Raw genomic sequence first — 20,189 nt, 5'->3', positions numbered from 1 at the left:
GTTGGGGGCCCGAATGATTATCACTTTCTAGAGATCCTTTTTCTGGTGCTATATAGTTCCAGCTATTTTATAATAGATATGCTTTCCCTTATCCTTGCCTCTATCCACACCACATAGACCCATACACTTACCTCTCTCTTGGGCCCCCACTTCACATTTGTTTTCTTTTTTTTCCATTTCTTGCTATATAATCTATTGTTTATATTTTCTGTTTTGCTCCCTCTTGCGGTCTTTGTATTATGCTATGTGAGAAAGTAAAAATCAGACTGAGAAAGTAGCAATCTACCCTGCTGTTAACCAGGCTGGGATATAACAATGTGGATTAAACCAGATGCAAAGATTACTGGGAAGAATATTTTCCCCAAGGACACGCTGCAGCCGTAAAACATCAAAACAACCCCCTTCGTTGAGTGACTTACTCACTTTCAATGATTTCGTCAGTGAAAAATTTGGTTGTCTAAAATAGCAAATTTGCTGTTTGAAATTATATCAGTAAGAAGGAAATATCCCATTCTTGTCTGGAGAATCTAAGTTACTTTGGCACAGAGAAGCAGCCTGGATTTCCTACCCAGAGGCAGATGAGTTTCTGAATAACATTCCACATCTCTTAACTTTGTACTTTCCAAGGAAACCAGGTCCACTTCACAGTCTAGAGCTGCTGTGGATCCTTGTACACACAGCCCTGCTTTGTTTTGAGCTTATTAAAACTCTGCTTCATTTAACTTTCGCCCAAACTCCACGCTTCCCTCAATACTGTAATGACTCTTTTCCTTAGTTGGTAAGAAGCTCCTTAGTCCCTCTAGTGTACAGTCTCCTTTGGTGCAACAAGCCGATAAATCTGACTTTGTGAGACTGCGACTTCACTCCTGCTGCTCTTATGTCGATTGGGTTAGCATATGTGTAACTCGCCACACACTGACTGCTTTCTCGTTCTGAATATCTTGCTGGTCCCATTCCCATTATTCTATTCCCATTCATGATCCATCTTCTAGGTGGGTTCCCCCCATCTCCATGTACAGTAACTCACGAGGCAAAACTCAGTCTACTAACAGTCCAACACTAACCATGACTGCAGCCCAAGAGATGAGGATGATGCCTCAGAGCCGCAAATATCCACTTGGTTTAATCACATGTGCTGGTGTGTGGCTCACGCTAACTGTGCTTGTGCCCATGGAGACTGGGCTTGTTTTATGGGAGATGGTGCTGGTTCCAGGAGTGGTGGTTGGCTCATGGGTAGATCCTGTCCTGGTGGTCCTAGTACCTGGCACTGATGTGGTGGATGATGTGCCAATAATGGATGTGCCCAGGGCAGAGGTATTTGGGGCTCTCCCAGGGACAGTATTCCTGGAGCAGGGGATGTGGAGTCCGTTCCAGGAGCTGTGGAGACAGAGATGGGGGTAGTTGGTTTGGTTCCAGTGATCCTAGTGTCTAGGAAACAGGTCACACGATATGATGCATTGGTAGTGGAGATAATTAACAGGGAGGCAGGTGTCCTTAGAGCAGAGGGGTTGATCTAACACATCTCTGGTGCTGGTGGTTTGAGGAGAGGTGTTGTGGTGGGACGAGAGATGGTAGAAAGTGATTCGCCTGAGGCCATGGTCCCCAGAATAAAGGTGAGTGTCTTACAGAAGAGGAGGTAGAATACGTGCATGGATGGTGCTGTTGATGGTGGAAGCAGAAGATTGAGGAAATGTGACCATGACACATGTGGACGTGGGAGATCTATTCAATTATGGAAGTGGTCACCCACAGAGAAGAGCGTGGGTTGGGATGAAAGGAATAGGGTCTGGTAGTCTTGTGATGTAGTCACTGGGTATAAGGATGGTGCTGGAGGAAGAGATGACAGAATAAGATTTTTCCATGGATGAGGCAGTGCTCATGGCTTGGAGCAGAGGTGACATAAGCTAACACAATCGTGGTGATCAACAAAGTTGAGCTGAGTGTGCTCGGAACAGATGACCCACGTGAAGAAGCTGGCGACCCCAGGGACGGAGGCGGGGTGGGGGCGGGGGACTCAGACAAGGTGGGAGGACAGGAGAGGCAGTAGAGATGGTGCTGTTGGCAGCAATGGTTGTGTTTAGATGAGACGTGGCTACACTGATACAAGAACAGTGTCCGTCACTGGAATAGCAGAGGGTGGCTCAGAACAAAGTGGGTAGAATCAGTTCCAGTACGAGTGCTGATGGCAAGTGCAGAGGTGGTTTTATTCAGAGCAAGTGCCAGAGTATGAAAAAAAATAGTTTGGTCTTGGACTAGAGCAAGGATTGGCAAACTTTTCCTGTAAAGGGCCAGATGGTAAATTTGTAAGCTGTTTGGTCACAGTCTCTGTTACAGTTACGCAAAGTACCTGGAAAGCAGCTATAGATGTAAACAAATAGGTGTGACTGTGTTCCAACAGCACTTCCTTTGGAAAGACAGATAACAGGCCAGAGCTGTCTTGTGAATTATCGTTTGCATCCCCTGGACCAGGGTTCAGTATGTCGAGGCCACAGTAGTTTCAGAGGCTTTGGTGGGCACAGACTCCACAGTGGTTCCTGAGACTGTGGTAGAAGCTATGGTGAGTGGTCTCAAAGCCTGTGGTGGCTTCATTGGTGGAGACTGTGGTGGGCACAGATGTCATCATGGAGGCTGAGGTGCTGTCAGAGGCTGCTGTGGTCTCAGCGGGCACTGTGGTAGCTGTGGAGGGCACAGAGCTGTAGCTGTCACAGAGATTTTAGTGGAGACTGTTGTGGTATCAGAGGCTAGGCTGTGCTGGCAGCTGTCCTGGTCTCAGAGTTGGTGGTGGAGACCATGGCGGTCTCAGAAGATGTTGTCGTACTCCTAGAGCCAGTGGTGGACACATATGCTATTGCTGAGGACGGGTAGTCTCCGGCGCTTTGGTGGAGGCCTCAGTGGATTCAGAGATCAAAGTAGAGGGTGTTGTGGGCACGGATGTTATCGTGGAGGTTGTGATGCTCTCAGAGACTGTGGCTGAGGCCAGGACGGGGGACTCGCCCAAAACTCCGCCCCCCCCATCAGAGTGGCTTCAGGGTGGGAGGAGGGCATCGGCCGAGGCCCAGGCGGGCCGCTCCTCGGGGGGAGGTGGGGACCTGGCGGGATCCTCAGATGAGCCTACTGTCGCCCTCAGCCAGACTCCGCTCTGTTAGGGAGTGAGATTCAGGAGCCACAGGTCAAGTGGAGCCTCCAGGGAAGGAGGGCCGTGGACTGGGGAACCCAGAGTCCCCGCTGCCTGGCCCCGGGCCGCCCTACTCAGGCTTCCCCTCTGCTCTCGCACCTGGAGCCTGCTCTAGCCCTAGGGATCTTGGGTGCTCGCTGCTAGGACGTGCTCTCTCTTCCCCAGGAAGGTGGCCGGGGAGCGTTCCCTGCCTTGCCACTCACTCATTAAGTAATTTTTCCCAATGAGAGCCCAGCTCCAGAGCTTGTTAAAGGATTTCCCCTTAGATAGCAAAGTGATCACTAGCCTGGGAGAGAGAAGTGGGAAGGGAGACATTCAGGGCTGTGCCCTGGGGCCCATGGCACTCACTGTCCCCGTTTGCTTTGGGGAGATGTAGAACCTCCCCCACTCCCCCAAACACACGCTCTTTGACCCCCAATGCTCCATTTTGGTGCCTTGGCAGGGAGGCATTGGTCGAGTTGGATGTTTTGCTTCATTTTGTTTTGGTTTTTTAATTAGGGTCCAGGCTGGGGAAATTCATGGTTAGAGGCTGGGGTTAGGGGGTATCTGCTTTCCTCCCAGAGCGAGTGACTTTCCTGTCATGGGAGCTGCCACATGCTGCGTCACCATCTGCCCAGAGACTAAAAGCCGGGCAGCTTCCTCCTTTGTCCTATGGCACTCCAGCCCTCTTCCAGAGCCCAGGTGTCCTTCTCTGCCTCAAGGCTCTCTCCAGGGACCTAAGTCTGGGGTCCCTCTGGCACCTGGCTTGCCTCCTTTCTGGCACTCACGCTACAATTCTGCCCTTAGCAGAGCAGATCTGCAGTGGAAGATTCAGAGAACCCCTCAGGCCTCAGGGCCCTCCCAGCCCAGGGCTGGGTCCTGGCAGATAATCCACTGACACGAGTGTCCGGGTTCGGATTACTGTCCATGATGGGCTTCCAGCTTCCTGCAAATGGAGATGCCAAAAGTGGCAAAAAGCTGCTCGCAGCCCTGCTGTTTGATTCTGGATAAAGTCAAGGTTGGAAGGCCTGTGGCAAACTGGAGTGCCTTTCCGGTCAGCAGAGGTGCTGATGCTATCCTCTTCCACTAAGAGTGAGACCCAAGGCTACGTGGATGATGGGCGGTGGTTCGGTTGGGACTGACATTTGGGCACGGAATGGTTTTGGAGCAGGGCTGCTCTCCTACCGTGAGTATGGAACATGGCAGATGTGCATAAACATTGGGCTTAATTCGTTAGAGTTTTGTTTTATTCTGTGTAGTGCTGCCTTGTGATAACTCGTACTGAATTATTTAATTTTAATTTTCCTGTATTTGTGTCTCAGATGAGAACTATGTCGTATACTTCTTTGTAATCCTCAACAGAATGTATAATAGGTGCTTAGAAATACTTGCTTATTAATTAACCCATTTTTCTCCTCATTTTGTCACCATGCAAATGAGCCAGGCATGAACTCAGGCTGGCTCTTCTGGAAATCCAGGAACGAGCCATTTTAGGAACAGTGGAAATTCAGCCTTCTCTTCCTCGACCCTCCAAAGAATTCCTGTCTTCCAGCCACTCCTGCTCAAGGTCATCTGTAAGGTCACAGCCAGAGCCAGGAACACCAGTCAGGACTTTCTCCCAACTGATAGCCCAGTAATTACGATGCCATACTTTATAAATACTTTACACTTTATTGTAAAAAGACCAATAGATAGAAAGAAGTTATCTGTCATCAGCTAACTCTCCCTTACTCCCTCTGCCCAATCAGTAATAAGTGAAAGGGCTTTAGTAAATTGGAGAGAAAATCCAGAAAACATACACAGATGAAATGTCTGCAAGGAGAAAAATCAGAATCTGGGGTGAAGGTGTGGAGAGAATAGGGGCAGTAGAGAAGATGGATGACTCCTACAGAAAAAAAGCCAAGACCTTGGGGCTTTGCGGGGAGAGAGGAAAATAAATGATGAGTGGGGAACACCGTCAAGGAAGGTCTGGGGTGGGGATCCATGGATGAGACTGCAGGCCAAACAAAAATCCCTCCCTGTGTGCCCACACACAATCCAGCAAGCCAAACCAACAGGATGCCCACTGCAGACATTTAGGAAAACTAAGGGATTCAGGAGGGAGAGGGAAGAGCCATCTGGGTGACAGATATTTATGATCTTTTCTGGAATTTTTCTGAGAATGGAGAGGGTGGAGAAGGAAATCCTCTTTTCTTCTCAGATCCTATTTTTTCATTAAAAAAAAACCAAAAACAGTCAAGGGCCCTGGGAACTCAGAGACAAGTCTGTTTCCCACAAACTCTAAGTAATAGTAGATGGAAATAATATAGGTTGGTCCTGAAACCCAGAAACTCTGTCTTTCAACTCGCCCTGCCCATAACCCTGACTCACAGTCAGTCTGGAGCATTGCCTTCTAAGGCCCCCGAACTTCCCTTCACTGTGCTGTCCCTCCCAAAACTCAGAGTCCTATATTGATCCCCACTCTGTACATCCATCAGACACCTTTTCATTTTCAGATCATCATCTTCTCTAGAGAACACTTGCCTGTATTATTCGTTCTTTCTTTTCTATACCCCAAACTCATATCCTTTTTGCTTATCACTTCACCCCTTGACCAGTTTCAATAACACAGCAGTTGAAGGGTTGATGTGTTAACCATCAGTACTTTGCCCTTCCTGGAGTCCAGGAAATAGGAATTGTGGGTCTCATTTTCCATCCAGGAAAGGGGTAAGGCATGGAAGAGCTGGGGGTTGGCGATTTCTGAAACATCATTGTGGGGAAGAGATCTGGGTCATGCCAAGAGTCTGTTGCTCCATCAGGTGGACTGGGTAGGAAGTGGGGCCCCCATCATCCTCTGGGTCATTGTCCTCAGTGTTCTGGATCAGTGCACGGCGTGTTCGTGCCAAATAGGAGACCTGTGATTGGGAAGAGAAAGGAGGCATGAGTACCATCTGCCATGCCATTTACTTTCCTCGACACCCATATCTCAGGTCCTTTGATTCTATTCTCCCTGACCCTGGACGTTGGCTTGCTCCTTTCCCAAGATTCCATTCAAACCCTAATCCTTATTCCAGCCCCAGATCCGGTACATTGATTTCCAGACTTCATCTCCAGTTCCTTCCTCTGTCTTATTTTCCTTATTCTAATATCCCCCATTCTCACACGCCAACTCCAAAATTTTCCCTACTTTACACTCTTTTTTTCTCAGCCACTGCTTTCTTCCCAATTCCACTTTTCATGTCACATGCATCTATTTTCTTTCTCCATAGTTTCCACCACCACAATCCCTCTATTACCATCCTCCACACTATGCCTCTTTTCCTAGACTTATTAGTCCCTCCAGTTCTGATCCATAACATCTCCTCAACTCCTTATCCCATGGGTTCACTCCCCTGGGCATCACTCTCCCTTACCAAGAAAATCAGGCCAAGGAACACCAGGAGGAGAATCACTATCAACAGGACCACGATAACTATGGCCCATGCAGGGAAGGAATCATTCTCCCCCCTCTCTCCAGCATGGAAATCTCCTTGTGAGCCAGCTTTGTTCTGGTGTGGATGGCTCTTGTCAGGGGCTTCCGACATGATCGATCTGGTGGCTGTAGAAGAACCAACTGACACATGACGGGAAATCTCAGGTTTTTTTGGACAAGGAGAGGTAGTACTGATAGACGTGTCTCCTGTGACCTTCACTGGAGGTCTTATACTCTCTGTGGCTGCTGTGACTTTCGTTGAATTTTCTGTGTGTTTAATTGGGGATTTTGTGGTCTCAGTGGCCAATGCGGTCTTTCCCTGATGTCTAGTAGATTCTGCTGGAGTTCCTGAGTTCTTGTAATGGGTCCATTTGGTCTTTCCTTCATGTCCTGTGGGCTTTGCAGAGGTGCCAGTGCTTCCCTCATGGATCGATGTGGTCTTTCCTCCATGTCCCGTGGGTGTTTCTGGGGTGCCCGTGGTCCTCTCGTGGCCCGATGTGGTCTTTCCTCCGTGTCCCGTGGGTGTTTCTGGGGAGCCCGTGGTCCTCTCGTGGCCCGATGTGGTCTTTCCTCCGTGTCCCGTGGGTGTATCTGGGGTGCCCGTGGTCCTCTCGTGGCCCGATGTGGTCTTTCCTCCGTGTCCCGTGGGTGTATCTGGGGTGCCCGTGGTCCTCTCGTGGCCCGATGTGGTCTTTCCTCCGTGTCCCGTGGGTGTTTCTGGGGTGCCCGTGGTCCTCTCGTGGCCCGATGTGGTCTTTCCTCCGTGTCCCGTGGGTGTATCTGGGGTGCCCGTGGTCCTCTCGTGGCCCGATGTGGTCTTTCCTCCGTGTCCCGTGGGTGTTTCTGGGGTGCCCGTGGTCCTCTCGTGGCCCGATGTGGTCTTTCCTCCGTGTCCCGTGGGTGTTTCTGGGGTGCCCGTGGTCCTCTCGTGGCCCGATGTGGTCATTCCTCCGTGTCCCGTGGGTGCTTCTGGGGTGCACGTGGTCCTCTCGTGGCCCGATGTGGTCATTCCTCCGTGTCCCGTGGGTGCTTCTGGGGTGCACGTGGTCCTCTCGTGGCCCGATGTGGTCTTTCCTCCGTGTCCCGTGGGTGTTTCTGGGGTGCCCGTGGTCCTCTCGTGGCCCGATGTGGTCATTCCTCCGTGTCCCGTGGGTGCTTCTGGGGTTCCCGTGGTCCTCTCGTGGCCCGATGTGGTCTTTCCTCCGTGTCCCGTGGGTGTTTCTGGGGTGCCCGTGGTCCTCTCGTGGCCCGATGTGGTCTTTCCTCCGTGTCCCGTGGGTGTTTCTGGGGTGCCCGTGGTCCTCTCGTGGCCCGATGTGGTCTTTCCTCCGTGTCCCGTGGGTGTTTCTGGGGTGCACGTGGTCCTCTCGTGGCCCGATGTGGTCTTTCCTCCGTGTCCCGTGGGTGTTTCTGGGGTGCCCGTGGTCCTCTCGTGGCCCGATGTGGTCTTTCCTCCGTGTCCCGTGGGTGTTTCTGGGGTGCCCGTGGTCCTCTCGTGGCCCGATGTGGTCTTTCCTCCGTGTCCCGTGGGTGTTTCTGGGGTGCCCGTGGTCCTCTCGTGGCCCGATGTGGTCTTTCCTCCGTGTCCCGTGGGTGTATCTGGGGTGCCCGTGGTCCTCTCGTGGCCCGATGTGGTCTTTCCTCCGTGTCCCGTGGGTGTTTCTGGGGTGCCCGTGGTCCTCTCGTGGCCCGATGTGGTCTTTCCTCCGTGTCCCGTGGGTGTTTCTGGGGTGCCCGTGGTCCTCTCGTGGCCCGATGTGGTCATTCCTCCGTGTCCCGTGGGTGTATCTGGGGTGCCCGTGGTCCTCTCGTGGCCCGATGTGGTCTTTCCTCCGTGTCCCGTGGGTGTTTCTGGGGTGCACGTGGTCCTCTCGTGGCCCGATGTGGTCTTTCCTCCGTGTCCCGTGGGTGTTTCTGGGGTGCACGTGGTCCTCTCGTGGCCCGATGTGGTCTTTCCTCCGTGTCCCGTGGGTGTTTCTGGGGTGCCCGTGGTCCTCTCGTGGCCCGATGTGGTCTTTCCTCCGTGTCCCGTGGGTGTTTCTGGGGTGCCCGTGGTCCTCTCGTGGCCCGATGTGGTCATTCCTCCGTGTCCCGTGGGTGCTTCTGGGGTGCACGTGGTCCTCTCGTGGCCCGATGTGGTCTTTCCTCCGTGTCCCGTGGGTGTTTCTGGGGTGCCCGTGGTCCTCTCGTGGCCCGATGTGGTCTTTCCTCCGTGTCCCGTGGGTGCTTCTGGGGTGCCCGTGGTCCTCTCGTGGCCCGATGTGGTCTTTCCTCCGTGTCCCGTGGGTGTTTCTGGGGTGCCCGTGGTCCTCTCGTGGCCCGATGTGGTCATTCCTCCGTGTCCCGTGGGTGCTTCTGGGGTGCACGTGGTCCTCTCGTGGCCCGATGTGGTCTTTCCTCCGTGTCCCGTGGGTGTTTCTGGGGTGCCCGTGGTCCTCTCGTGGCCCGATGTGGTCATTCCTCCGTGTCCCGTGGGTGCTTCTGGGGTGCCCGTGGTCCTCTTGTGGCCCGATGTGGTCTTTCCTCCGTGTCCCGTGGGTGTTTCTGGGGTGCACGTGGTCCTCTCGTGGCCCGATGTGGTCTTTCCTCCGTGTCCCGTGGGTGTTTCTGGGGTGCACGTGGTCCTCTCGTGGCCCGATGTGGTCTTTCCTCCGTGTCCCGTGGGTGTTTCTGGGGTGCCCGTGGTCCTCTCGTGGCCCGATGTGGTCTTTCCTCCGTGTCCCGTGGGTGTATCTGGGGTGCCCGTGGTCCTCTCGTGGCCCGATGTGGTCTTTCCTCCGTGTCCCGTGGGTGTTTCTGGGGTGCACGTGGTCCTCTCGTGGCCCGATGTGGTCTTTCCTCCGTGTCCCGTGGGTGTATCTGGGGTGCCCGTGGTCCTCTCGTGGCCCGATGTGGTCTTTCCTCCGTGTCCCGTGGGTGTATCTGGGGTACCCGTGGTCCTCTCGTGGCCCGATGTGGTCTTTCCTCCGTGTCCCGTGGGTGTTTCTGGGGTGCCCGTGGTCCTCTCGTGGCCCGATGTGGTCTTTCCTCCGTGTCCCGTGGGTGTTTCTGGGGTGCCCGTGGTCCTCTCGTGGCCCGATGTGGTCTTTCCTCCGTGTCCCGTGGGTGTATCTGGGGTGCCCGTGGTCCTCTCGTGGCCCGATGTGGTCTTTCCTCCGTGTCCCGTGGGTGTTTCTGGGGTGCCCGTGGTCCTCTCGTGGCCCGATGTGGTCTTTCCTCCGTGTCCCGTGGGTGTTTCTGGGGTGCCCGTGGTCCTCTCGTGGCCCGATGTGGTCTTTCCTCTGTGTCCCGTGGGTGTTTCTGGGGTGTCCGTGGTCCTCTCGCGGCCCGATGTGGTCTTTCCTCCGTGTCTTGTGGGATTTTCTGAGGCTCCTGTGGTCCTCTCATGACTTGACATGGTTGTTTGTTTTTGTTCTTTAGGTTTTCCTGGCTTTTGTGTGGTCTTTTCAGTGGTCTTGTCTGAGGTGGTACATGGTGTTACAGTTTTAGCTGGGTTACTTTTTACTGTTGGTCTCTTTGTTGTGCGCTTAATACAAGTTGTCTTGCTCTTGGGTTCTGGGATTGGATGTTTTTTGTGAACCGATTCTTTATCTGTGTTAGTGGAGTCATAAGTATTGATGTTGTGTTTGTTCCTGGTAATTGGGTCTTTTCCTTGATTGCTGGGGTTTTGTTCAGAAGTGGGAGGAGCATCTTGAGTTGCAGAGCTTTGGGAGTTATCTACATCCTGGTGAAGCAGCTTGGAGTGGTGTGTGGTATTGCATTGGTGTTTTCGCTTATGGGTTTCTGTAGATATTGAGTGGTCTGGGGAGCTTTGTTCTGAATGAAGAGCAATGTAGTCAGAGCGGTTAATAGAAACAGGGCCTTGAGCCAGAGAGGAAAAATGATCAGATGTTGGGTGTTCATGAGTTTTCTGGTGTTCTTGAAGTGTGGCAGCACCTGTGAAGGGAGGGAGGCAAATAAGAAACTTCCTCCATGCTCTTCCCTGCTTCCCTTCTCACCTCATCTCTAGGGGTCCCTTTGTTACCCAAGATGTATCTCCCCAGCCAGTCTCTTCAGAATACTCTGGTATCTAATCCCCATTCTCACCTCCAGTCTCTGGACCTTTGTCGAGGCTGTCCTTTCAGCAACAATGCCACCTCTCTCCTCTCCACCTCTACTCTTCAGTTCTCAAGTTCAGATCTTTCTAGCTGTATGGCATCTTTCCTGATCTTTCTAAGCAGATAAGATCCAGCTTCATCTCGGTGCTCAAAAAAATTCTTGGTTAGTTACTCTTTCCTGCTACCTTCAACGTGACATTGCAGTTGTTTGTGTGCCTGTCAACCTCCCTGTCCGGCTTATCACACTGTAAGATTTTGAGAGGAGACATTGACTGGCCTTTTGCTCCGCAAGTGCTGTTTTAGAGTTTATATACTTATGGAATGGAGCTGCCTTTCCACTGTAGAGCTGAGAGGAAAGGGAATAAATGTCAGAATCTCTATCTTTCCTTAATAGTCCAGCTCCATCCCAAATGTGACTGTGCGAGAGACTGCGGTGAGACATCTGGCAAAACTTCCCACAGAGATTAGTAAGTAGACACAGGTGATGCGTGAGAGGATAAGAAGAGGGATGGACTGTAGGTAGAGGAGGGGGATGGGAACCTTTCATTTTGGTGATGAAGATTGACCTGGATGCAGGGAAGCGGATGAGATGACTCAACCCTTATGGTTCCCCACTGGCTCCCCCTCTTCACACACCTGAAGCCATCTGAGATAGATGAAGGTGACCCTTCTGAAAGAAAAGGATATCGACTTGGGGGTCCTGGGAGGTGTGAACAAGGCAGCTGGATTCTGGCAGGGACCGACTATGTTTATGGACAGGGAGTGAGAGAAAACACCCCTATCAATGAACAGATGTGGGCCTTAATTCCATGGAAGAACAACCAGTGGGAACAGAGGCGATGTCTCTGATATCTAACCAGGACAGTAAGAGCCAGGAGAGTGGGAAAAGTGAGAGAGATAGCGTCGTTACATAACTGAGCTTTCCAGACTCTGTTAACTCAAGGTGGCAACCAGAGCCTGGATACACTCCCAGTCACCGGAAACCACAATCCATCCATCTCCCTGCTGACTCCTTAAGAGGGTTGAGGGTTGGGGAACTTAGTCCTTGAAAGAAATACGGGTGGATGAGAAGGGGGTGAGGGTAGGAGGGAAGCCCAAGTCCCTGATCGGATTCAAGGTTGGGGAGAGAGAGGAGGACTGAACTGCCAGGCCCTCACTTCACCAGGCCGGGTCCATTCTCTGATTCCCTCGGCAGCAATACCGACCGTGGCCCTTGTTTATTGGGCCCCTTCTTGGGGCCAGGAGCTCAGCTAATTGCCTCATAGTCATTCTCTTTCTGGGTTGTCTTCTAAGGTGATTGATCTCCCAGCTCCCCACAAGGCATCTTAGAATCTGTCAATGTCCCTATTTTACAGCCAAGAAACTTGAATTTCTTGGAGCAATGGTGACTTGCACACAATCCCACAGCCACAGCAATGGCCAACCTTTCTGGAACACTTACTGGGAGACAGGCAGGTCCTACGAAGGAGGGCATGTATTAACTCATTTACTTTTTACAACAACCATTTGAGGTTGAGAACTATTTGTTATTCTCTCTTTTTATAGATGAGGAAACAAGGTTCAGAGAGGTTAAGTAATCTCCCCAAGGACACTCAGCAAGTAAGAGGTTGAGACAGAACTGGAACATACATTCTGGGCTCCCAGGCCCAGGCTTTAACTGGTTAAGCCCACACTATACAGCCTATAGGTCAGCCCAGTCTCTTGGGGAAGGAAGAACACTGACATTTGTGGAACCTCTGAAAGATGATGTTCATATATTTGTTTAGGGACTTCCCCGGTGGCGCAGTGGATAAGACTCAGCACTTCCAATGCAGGGGGCCTGGGCTCGATCCTTAGTCAGGGAACTAGAACCCACATGCATGCCACAACTAAGAGTTCTCATGCCGCAACTAAGGAGCCTGTGAGCCGCAACTAAGACCCAGTGCAACCAAATAAATAAATAAATAAAGTGTACAACTCAGTGGGTTTAAAAAAAAAAAGACCAAAAACATATATTTGTTTATTTAATCTTCACCACGAACTTGTGAGGCAAGTGTATGATCTTACTCTTTTACAGGTGAGGAAAGGAAGTTCAAAGAAGGTGAGTAATTGGCAAAGAGGCTTTTCACTACACCCCAGATGCTTTTAAATGTGATAGGAGATGACTAAGTATCCATGGAGTGAATAAATGTGCAGGCAGCAGCCCGGAGTGGCAAATTCCACTGGCCTTAAAGAATCTGAGGAGAGGATAGAGTCCAGGCACTATCCCTCACTAGGTTTGCATCCTTACTCAGGTCACTTAAATGCTCCGAAGCCCCATGTCCTCAACAGTAAATAACGATGATGTCAACGTACCAGTTTAGTGTGAGGACTAAAGGAAGTATGGAGCATAGAAGACTCTGGAGCGTAGAAGGCTCTTGAAAGTGTTTGCTGAATTCAAGTTGTAGTCTTTGAAACAATCTCATACTTTGCTCTGCTCTTCTCCTGGTAGTAAGGGGAGCCTGAGCCTGTGGCCTTGCCCTCCTGTCTTCTGCAGTTCCAGGTGTCTCTCCTGGCTTCCCCCCACCCCCACCCCATATACTTCTGCATCTACCTTGACCACACTTCAATACCCCCCCACCCACCCCCACACACACATTCCTGAGCTGCTTTCCCTTGCTGTGTTTTATCAGCATTGCACTCACCAGTTTCTAAGGTATTACAAGTGCGGTTTACTTCCCCCAGTGGCAGGGACTTTTATGTGTTTTATTCATTGCCTAGGTCTCCAGCCCAGAGCAATGTTTGGCCCATAGGAGGCACTTCATAAGTATTTGTTGAATGGATGAATGAGACAATATTTTAAGACTGATGAAAACTCTTCAGAAGCCATGCCAACAACCTTTCATTATGCATATTAAGTAAGAAAACAAACATAATTGTGGCCTCCAAAGGTTGGGAGACCAAGGGTAACTTCTGCTATGTTAAGTAATTGAGCCCTGAGATGAAAAGATGTTGAAAGAAGGTCTCTCGCCCACCCATTTTGGGATATTGGTCGTTATTTAATCACAGGAGCCACATAGTCAATAACCAGACTCAGATAACTAGATTTTAGAATTCCAGCATCACATAGTTGTGGAACCATTGATTATAAAACCTGGAGTTGAAGCTCAAGGGATTCCTTGGTCCTGAGCCTTGAGGCAAATCAGTGACCTAACCCCCAGGTTGAGATGACCATCTCTTCTCCCCAGGAAATCTGTCATTGGTAGCAACTTTCTTTTCCTAGGAAGTTTCCACCATAAGATATTCATTCCACTGACTATAATAATGGTCAGAAAAGAACTGTTTTGGTCACTGAGGTATAGGGAGAGAGCAAAACCTGGCTTTAGCACAAGACACTGGTGGTAGATACTCAGCCTGGATAAAAGAGTAAAAACAAATCCCACAGCATCAAAACTATGTACAGTTCCAAGGGTCTGTTCTATCTGCTTCATTCACTAGTTTGAAAAGAAGATGGACATCCTACTAAGTGACTCGTGCTATGGAGTCTCTGTTAGAGCAGCCTCACACAAAAGAGTCCCTCAAAAATGGCTTACTCCATTTGCAATAATGTGCATAAATGTTTGTTAAAGTGTCTATACAGTTTAAGTTCAATATGTGACCTAAAACACAGACATAGTAAAAAAAAAAAGATGAAAGGGAAAAACACTCAAATGTTTGCATGGACAACTACAGAGTATTAGAAAAGATTTTCTTTTTCTTTCTAATTTTTTCCATTTTCAGCTTCTAGATTGAGCATATATTATTTTTGTCATAGAAATTAAATCAAATAACATTTGCTATAGGAAAATGTCTTTTTTTAGATTCTCCTCAGGCAGGACCTCAGCCCCATCTGTGCTTTCTTCAGTGATGATTTAATCTAGATGCTGCACCTGTGGTTCTGTGGCTGCATGATGCCGACTCTGGGGTTCTAGGATCTAGTTATCTGAGTCTGGGTATTGACTGGTCCTGTGGATAAGTGACAGGGCATACCCCAGACCTGTGGGCTAAAGGTCTTCATCCACTCCTCTTGTCACTCTTCCCTCCCTACCCTGGCCGCACCGTCTGCTGGACACAGTTATGTGTCAGCCCTGACTCACACTCCACTTGCACCCTGACTCCATTCCAACCCCACCCCAGACTCAAGCCCTCCCTCACCTATCACCCCCTTGCTCTTCTCTGCAGAATCTGAGCGCCCAGCGGCTCTTCCCTCCCCACCCGTCCCCTCCATCCCAGCCAGCCAAGCTCTAGCGTGGCTGTCTCCCAGACCACACACACAGAGCCCAGAGTGTCCTGCTCCAGAATTTGGATCTTGAGTGTGCCCTGTGCCTGTCCTGTGCCTCAGAGAAAATCTCCCTCAAAAGTGAATGTGAAGAGGGACTTCCCTGGTGGCGCAGTGGTTGAGAATCCACCTGCCAATGCAGGGGACACATGTTCGATCCCTGGTCTGGGAAGATCCCACATGCCTCGGAGCAACTAAGCCCCCGCGCCACAACTACTGAGCCTGAGCTCTATAGCCCGGGAGCAACAACTACTGAGCATGCGTGCCACAGCTACTGAAGCTCGCGCACTCTAGGGCCTGTGCTCCGCAACAAGAGAAGCCACCACAATGAGAAGCCCGGCACCGCAACGAAGAGCAGCCCCCGCTCGCCTCAACTAGAGAAAAGCTCGCATGCAGCAACGAAGACCCGGCACAGCGAAAAATAAATAAGATAAATAAAATTTAAAAAATACAAATAAAATAAACTGTAAAAAAAAAAGTGAATGTGAGGGAAAAAAGTGAATGTGTGTGGAGATGATTCAGGACTCATCCCCTTCTGCCCCCTACAAGTTCCTCTTCCTGGGCAGCAGCAGGACAGGAGAGGAGGGAGAGCGGCAGGTGAGACAATCAGCCTGACAGGAAGGGGAAGAGAAGGTGCGTGGGACTGGGTGGTGGGCAGCTCAGGGCGGCTCTGATGCCTCTGTCCCCAGACCCTCGAGGTGGGGGGAAGGGCATCAAATCAAGACACTGCTGAGACCCAGCAGAGACAACTTAGAGATTCCTCAGCCCCTGCCCCTGCCCCTGCCGTCCACCATCTGCCCAGTCACCAGCTCGCATCCCCTCTGGCCCCAGCGTGACCCTGAGCTCAGGGAAGGAGAAACTTTCTCTAACATCACCCTTGATCAAATACCATTGGAAGGATAAGCTGCTGCTTCCCCTGCCCACAGTGCTGCCCAGAGCATCCAGACTCACAACCTTCCCGGGCCTGGTTTGGGATCATCAACACTGTTACTGTGGATGACCCTATGCAGTACGTAGAGAGTCTCTCTAAATCTATTTTTGCCAAGTGTCTACCTTGTAAGACCCTCCTCTGAATTGCCCAGGCCCCTCCAAGCTGCCCCTGTGTTTGGGCATCTCTGCTCCCCAAGTTCAGTCAAAAAACTCTCTTAACTAAGTGAACTAATTTTGCAATTTCACTTTATCTTACAGGGTCTATTTTGCTTGTCAAATTTTCTTTTCTTTCTTTTTTTTTTTTAAATGATTCAGCACCTCTTTTTTTTTTTTAATTTACTTAATTTTATTTATTTTTGGCTGTGTTGTGTCTTCGTTGTTGTACTCTGGCCCTCTCCAGCTGCAGTGAGCAGGGGCCACCCTTCGCTGCAGTGTGCGGGCCTCTCATTGCGGTGGCCTCTCTAGCTGCGGAGCACAAGCCCTAGGCCCGGGCGCCCCAGCAGCCATGGCTCGCGGGCTCTAGAGCGCAGGCTCAGCAGCTGTGGCGCGTGGGCCCAGTTGCTCCGCAGCATGCAGGATCTTCCCGGACCAGGGCCCGAACCCGCGTCCCCTGCATCGGCAGGTGGACTCTTAACCACTGCGCCACCAGGGAAGCCCTCTTTTCTTAAATTTTTATTGGAGTATAGTTGATTTACAATGTTGTGTTCATTTCAGGTGTACAGCAAAGTGAATCAGTTATACATATATGTATATCCACTTTTTTAAAACAATTTTTCCCCCTATAGGCCACCGTCAAACTTTTCTATATTTACTTTCTTACCAAAGCCTTGGGATGTTTCCCAACTGTAAAACGGGGATAAAACCATACACACCTTATCGAGTTGTCATGCGGATTAAATAAGTAAACACAGATGCAGTGCCTAGAACAACGCCAAGCACATAGTAACTTCATGTCAGCCAGGCGGCATCCTTCCCATTTTACAGAAGCCCAGACTAAGTACATGGGCTAGAGTCAGGGCTGGAACCCAGATCAGAACTGAGCAGGGCTCTTGGGAAAGAAATGCACCTTATGCCCCCTGAGGACAGCGGCGGGGGTGGCATGGTGGAACCCCTGCTTGCCTCTGTGACTTTGGACAAGCCCTTTACCTCTCTGAGTCTCATTCGCCTCACTATAAAATGGGACATTACTAACCACCTCAGGGGCTTTGAGGACATGAAATGAGATGAAGTACCTCCCTCGAGCGCCTGTGAATTCCCTGCACAGAGCAGGGGCTCAGGGAGTGTAAGATCCCTGCCGCTGCCTACCCAGGACTGCCAGCCCAGCCAGTGTCTTTATCCAGACTAAAAGAAGTCCCCCTCTGGTGGCTGCAGCCTTGCAGGTCATGTCTTGAGGAGCAGAGCATAGGCTGTAATTCACCTCCAACATGCCCCTTAGATGGCGAACTTGAGCAGTGTACACCCCAGGCAGCTGTATGTAGTAGCTCCGAACCCACCCCCTTTCCCACCACATAGTCACTTGCTGTTCATTTCTGTGACTGGTCGTTCAACCGTATGAATGCTAAGAAACAACGCCTCTCTATTTTCTATCCCCCCATGTGATGGTGACCCCTTCGTCTCTGAGGGCACCTTACCTGCCTCCCGGGAAGCTAGAAGGAAGAGGAAGCAGCACTGGAGGCCAAAGATAGAATGGATGCAGTGGGCCGGCTGAGCCATGTTGGAGATGGATGGCTGCTTGAGGCCATGGGCTGGGGTCCCCTCAGCTTATATGGGCCCAGGTTTGACGTCATTGGGGCTGGGGCCCCTCAGGCCTAAATCTTAAACAAATGGAACTGCCCCACCCCACAGGGGTGCCCTGATAACAGGAGACCGCAGCTGCTTCGTCATGAAGTAAGGAACGTGGATGCCTACTGAAAGGGTGGGATCTGGGGCTAGGGAAAGGCAACTGGGAGGGACAGACTCCTGCCCCAGCCCCAGTGGAAGGTGGGGCATTGGGTGGGCAGCCTCCAGGGTTCTGGGCAGGTGGGGAGCAGATGACGGGTTCCAGAAGGACTGAGTTCTGCCTGGGGCCAGATGGGGAGGGAGCTGGTTGGATGCCTGGATTCTGGGAGGAGGTTCAAATTCTGATTCTTCTCCAGCTGCACATTCACCCTCCCACTTCTCTCGTGTCAGCCCAGCTCTCCACACCCCTTACTCACACAAGGTCACTCTTTTTGCCCTGGGTGGAGCTGTCCATGAGTATCAGGTGAAAGAGCAGAGAAGCGGGAAAGCCCTCACATAGCAGAGACAGGTGCTTCCAGGTGTCCAGAGATGACACAAGAAGTGGGGACAGTGGAGGCAGTGGCAGAGACAAGACAGCTATGGAACCCCAGGGACTGACATTCCTCACCAGGGATGCCAGCAGGTCCAGGCCACCCAGAGGCACTGAAGCCAAGATCTTTGGCAGAGATGCTCAGTGGACAGGGGCTCTGCCTTCCCTCTCCCCTCGCCCCGTCCTCTCCCACCTCAGTCCAGCGGCAGTCTCTTTGCCTGCAAGCCCCCATCCACCCCTAAACAGAAAAGCAGACCTCTCATTTCTAGGAGCTCCCTGGAGTCTCTCTCTCCCCTTTGTCCTGATTCCATGCCTGAAGCAAACATTAGCTCAGAGACTGTCAAAATTCATACACTGCGTTCCCAAGAGACAGTTACTGAGGCTGGAGTAAGGGGAGGACAGGCTACCTGGGACTCTAAGGAGAGAGACAGGCTACCTGGGACTCTAAGGAGAGAGAAAGCCATGGGTCCAGGTGTCTCAGTCACTGCCCCTATCGCCCACTTAATTTGTTCACTGTGGGTCTCCACTACTGGAAAGTCAGCACCCTGCAGGTGAGGTCTGCTGCATCCCCAGCACCTGGGACAGGGCCTGGCACACAGGAGACAATCAATAGTGTTGACTCGGCCGAATGGAGTGGAAGCCAGGGCTGGCTACTGCCTCTAGGGGGACGTGGAACAGGCAGAGGGAGTGGAGAGGGCTGGACCCAGAGGGCAGGAGGCCAGGGCCCTGGGGCAGTGGGGCTCATGGGAGGACTAGAGGGCCAATATGTGAATCCGTCTCAGTACTTGGCATGACTAGTCCCTAAGCCCTAGGCAGGGCTGGAATGGGAGGGAAGAGGAGCGGCCAACTGGTCGTTAATGCAATTAATGGGAGATTAATTAAGCTCCATGGAGTCAGGTGCCTAACTGCTCAGAACTGGGCAGCCTTCCTCCCAGGCAATGCGTCCTGAAGGATGGGGAGACTGAGGCAGAGGCAGACCCCCCCTCCCCTGCGGCTTCATCTAGACGCAGGACTGACTGACAACTCCTGTTTCCACTAGTCTGCTACCCCACGCTTTCCCCCAGGGACCCAGGCCTCAGTAGAATAAGGGACAGTAATACTGCTTATATCACGGGGCTGCTGTGAACTAAAATATGTACAGTACCTGGCACATAATAAGTGTTATTTAAGTGTTAGTTATTATTATTATACATTATTAGTTATTATTATTAATGAGGAATATGGAGCACAGAAAGGTTAAGTAACTTGCACAAGGTCACACAGCTATAATGACAAAGCCAGGATTCAAAACCCAGGTTATAAACTAACTTCACAGAGTTGATTCTTCACTGCCTAGAGCTGAATTTAGCACCTCCATGGGCTGGTCAGCCCGCAGCGCTCCCAAGCCTCTCTTTCAGTGGCCCCAAACCCCCATTCCTGCCCGGTCAGTGTTTCCTCTCAGCCACCCAGACTGCGGTTCCCTTTTCCCCTCATCCCTCCCTAAGTGTGGCAAGCTGTCATCTTTTACCCTGAAGCCCCTGTTCTTCTCAGAGTTCTGGGGCACCAGGTCCCAGCTCCACTGGCCTCAGGGACCCACACATTTGGACCATAGCTTCACTCACCTTTTTTTTTTTTAAGATTTTTTTGATGTGGACCATTTTTAAAGTCTTTATTGAATTGTTTACAATATTGCTTCTGTTTTATGTTTTGGTTTTTTGGCTGTGAGGCATGTGGGATCTTAGCTCCCCTGCCAGGGATTGAACCTGCACCCCCTGCATTGGAAGGCGAAGTCTTAACCACTGGACTGCCAGGGAAGTCCCCAGTCACCTTTTTTTTTTTTTTTTTTTTTTTTTTTTGCAGTACGCGGGCCTCTCACTGTTGTGGCCTCTCCCGTTGCGGAGCACAGGCTCCAGATGCGCAGGCTCAGTGGCCATGGCTCACGGGCCCAGCCGCTCTGCAGCATGTGGGATCTTCCCGGACCGGGGCACGAACCT

The 20,189-nt window shown here is 51.3% G+C and overlaps 1 protein-coding gene across 1 annotated transcript; it reads right to left on the bottom strand.

Annotated features, from left to right (window-relative positions):
* Positions 1 to 5,829: 5,829 nt before the first annotated feature.
* Positions 5,830 to 17,633, bottom strand: MUCL3 (mucin like 3). The gene is made up of 4 exons (XM_089918549.1): positions 17,540 to 17,633; positions 9,245 to 10,541; positions 6,547 to 8,425; positions 5,830 to 6,048 (listed from the first exon to the last, which is right to left on the bottom strand). Exons 1-4 carry the CDS (start codon positions 17,619 to 17,621, stop codon positions 5,902 to 5,904), a joined length of 3,405 nt encoding a protein of 1,134 aa, XP_089774675.1. The 5' UTR covers positions 17,622 to 17,633; the 3' UTR covers positions 5,830 to 5,901.
* Between the last annotated feature and the right edge of the window lie 2,556 nt (positions 17,634 to 20,189).

Source organism: Delphinapterus leucas, chromosome 10, assembly GCF_059928025.1.
Source record: "Delphinapterus leucas isolate spDelLeu-1000000601 "Yukka" chromosome 10, BTC_Dleu_Yukka2, whole genome shotgun sequence".
Classification (NCBI taxonomy): Eukaryota; Metazoa; Chordata; class Mammalia; order Artiodactyla; family Monodontidae; genus Delphinapterus; species Delphinapterus leucas.
Note: the sequence above shows the minus strand (reverse complement) of the source record. Positions and strands in the feature narration are given on the sequence as shown.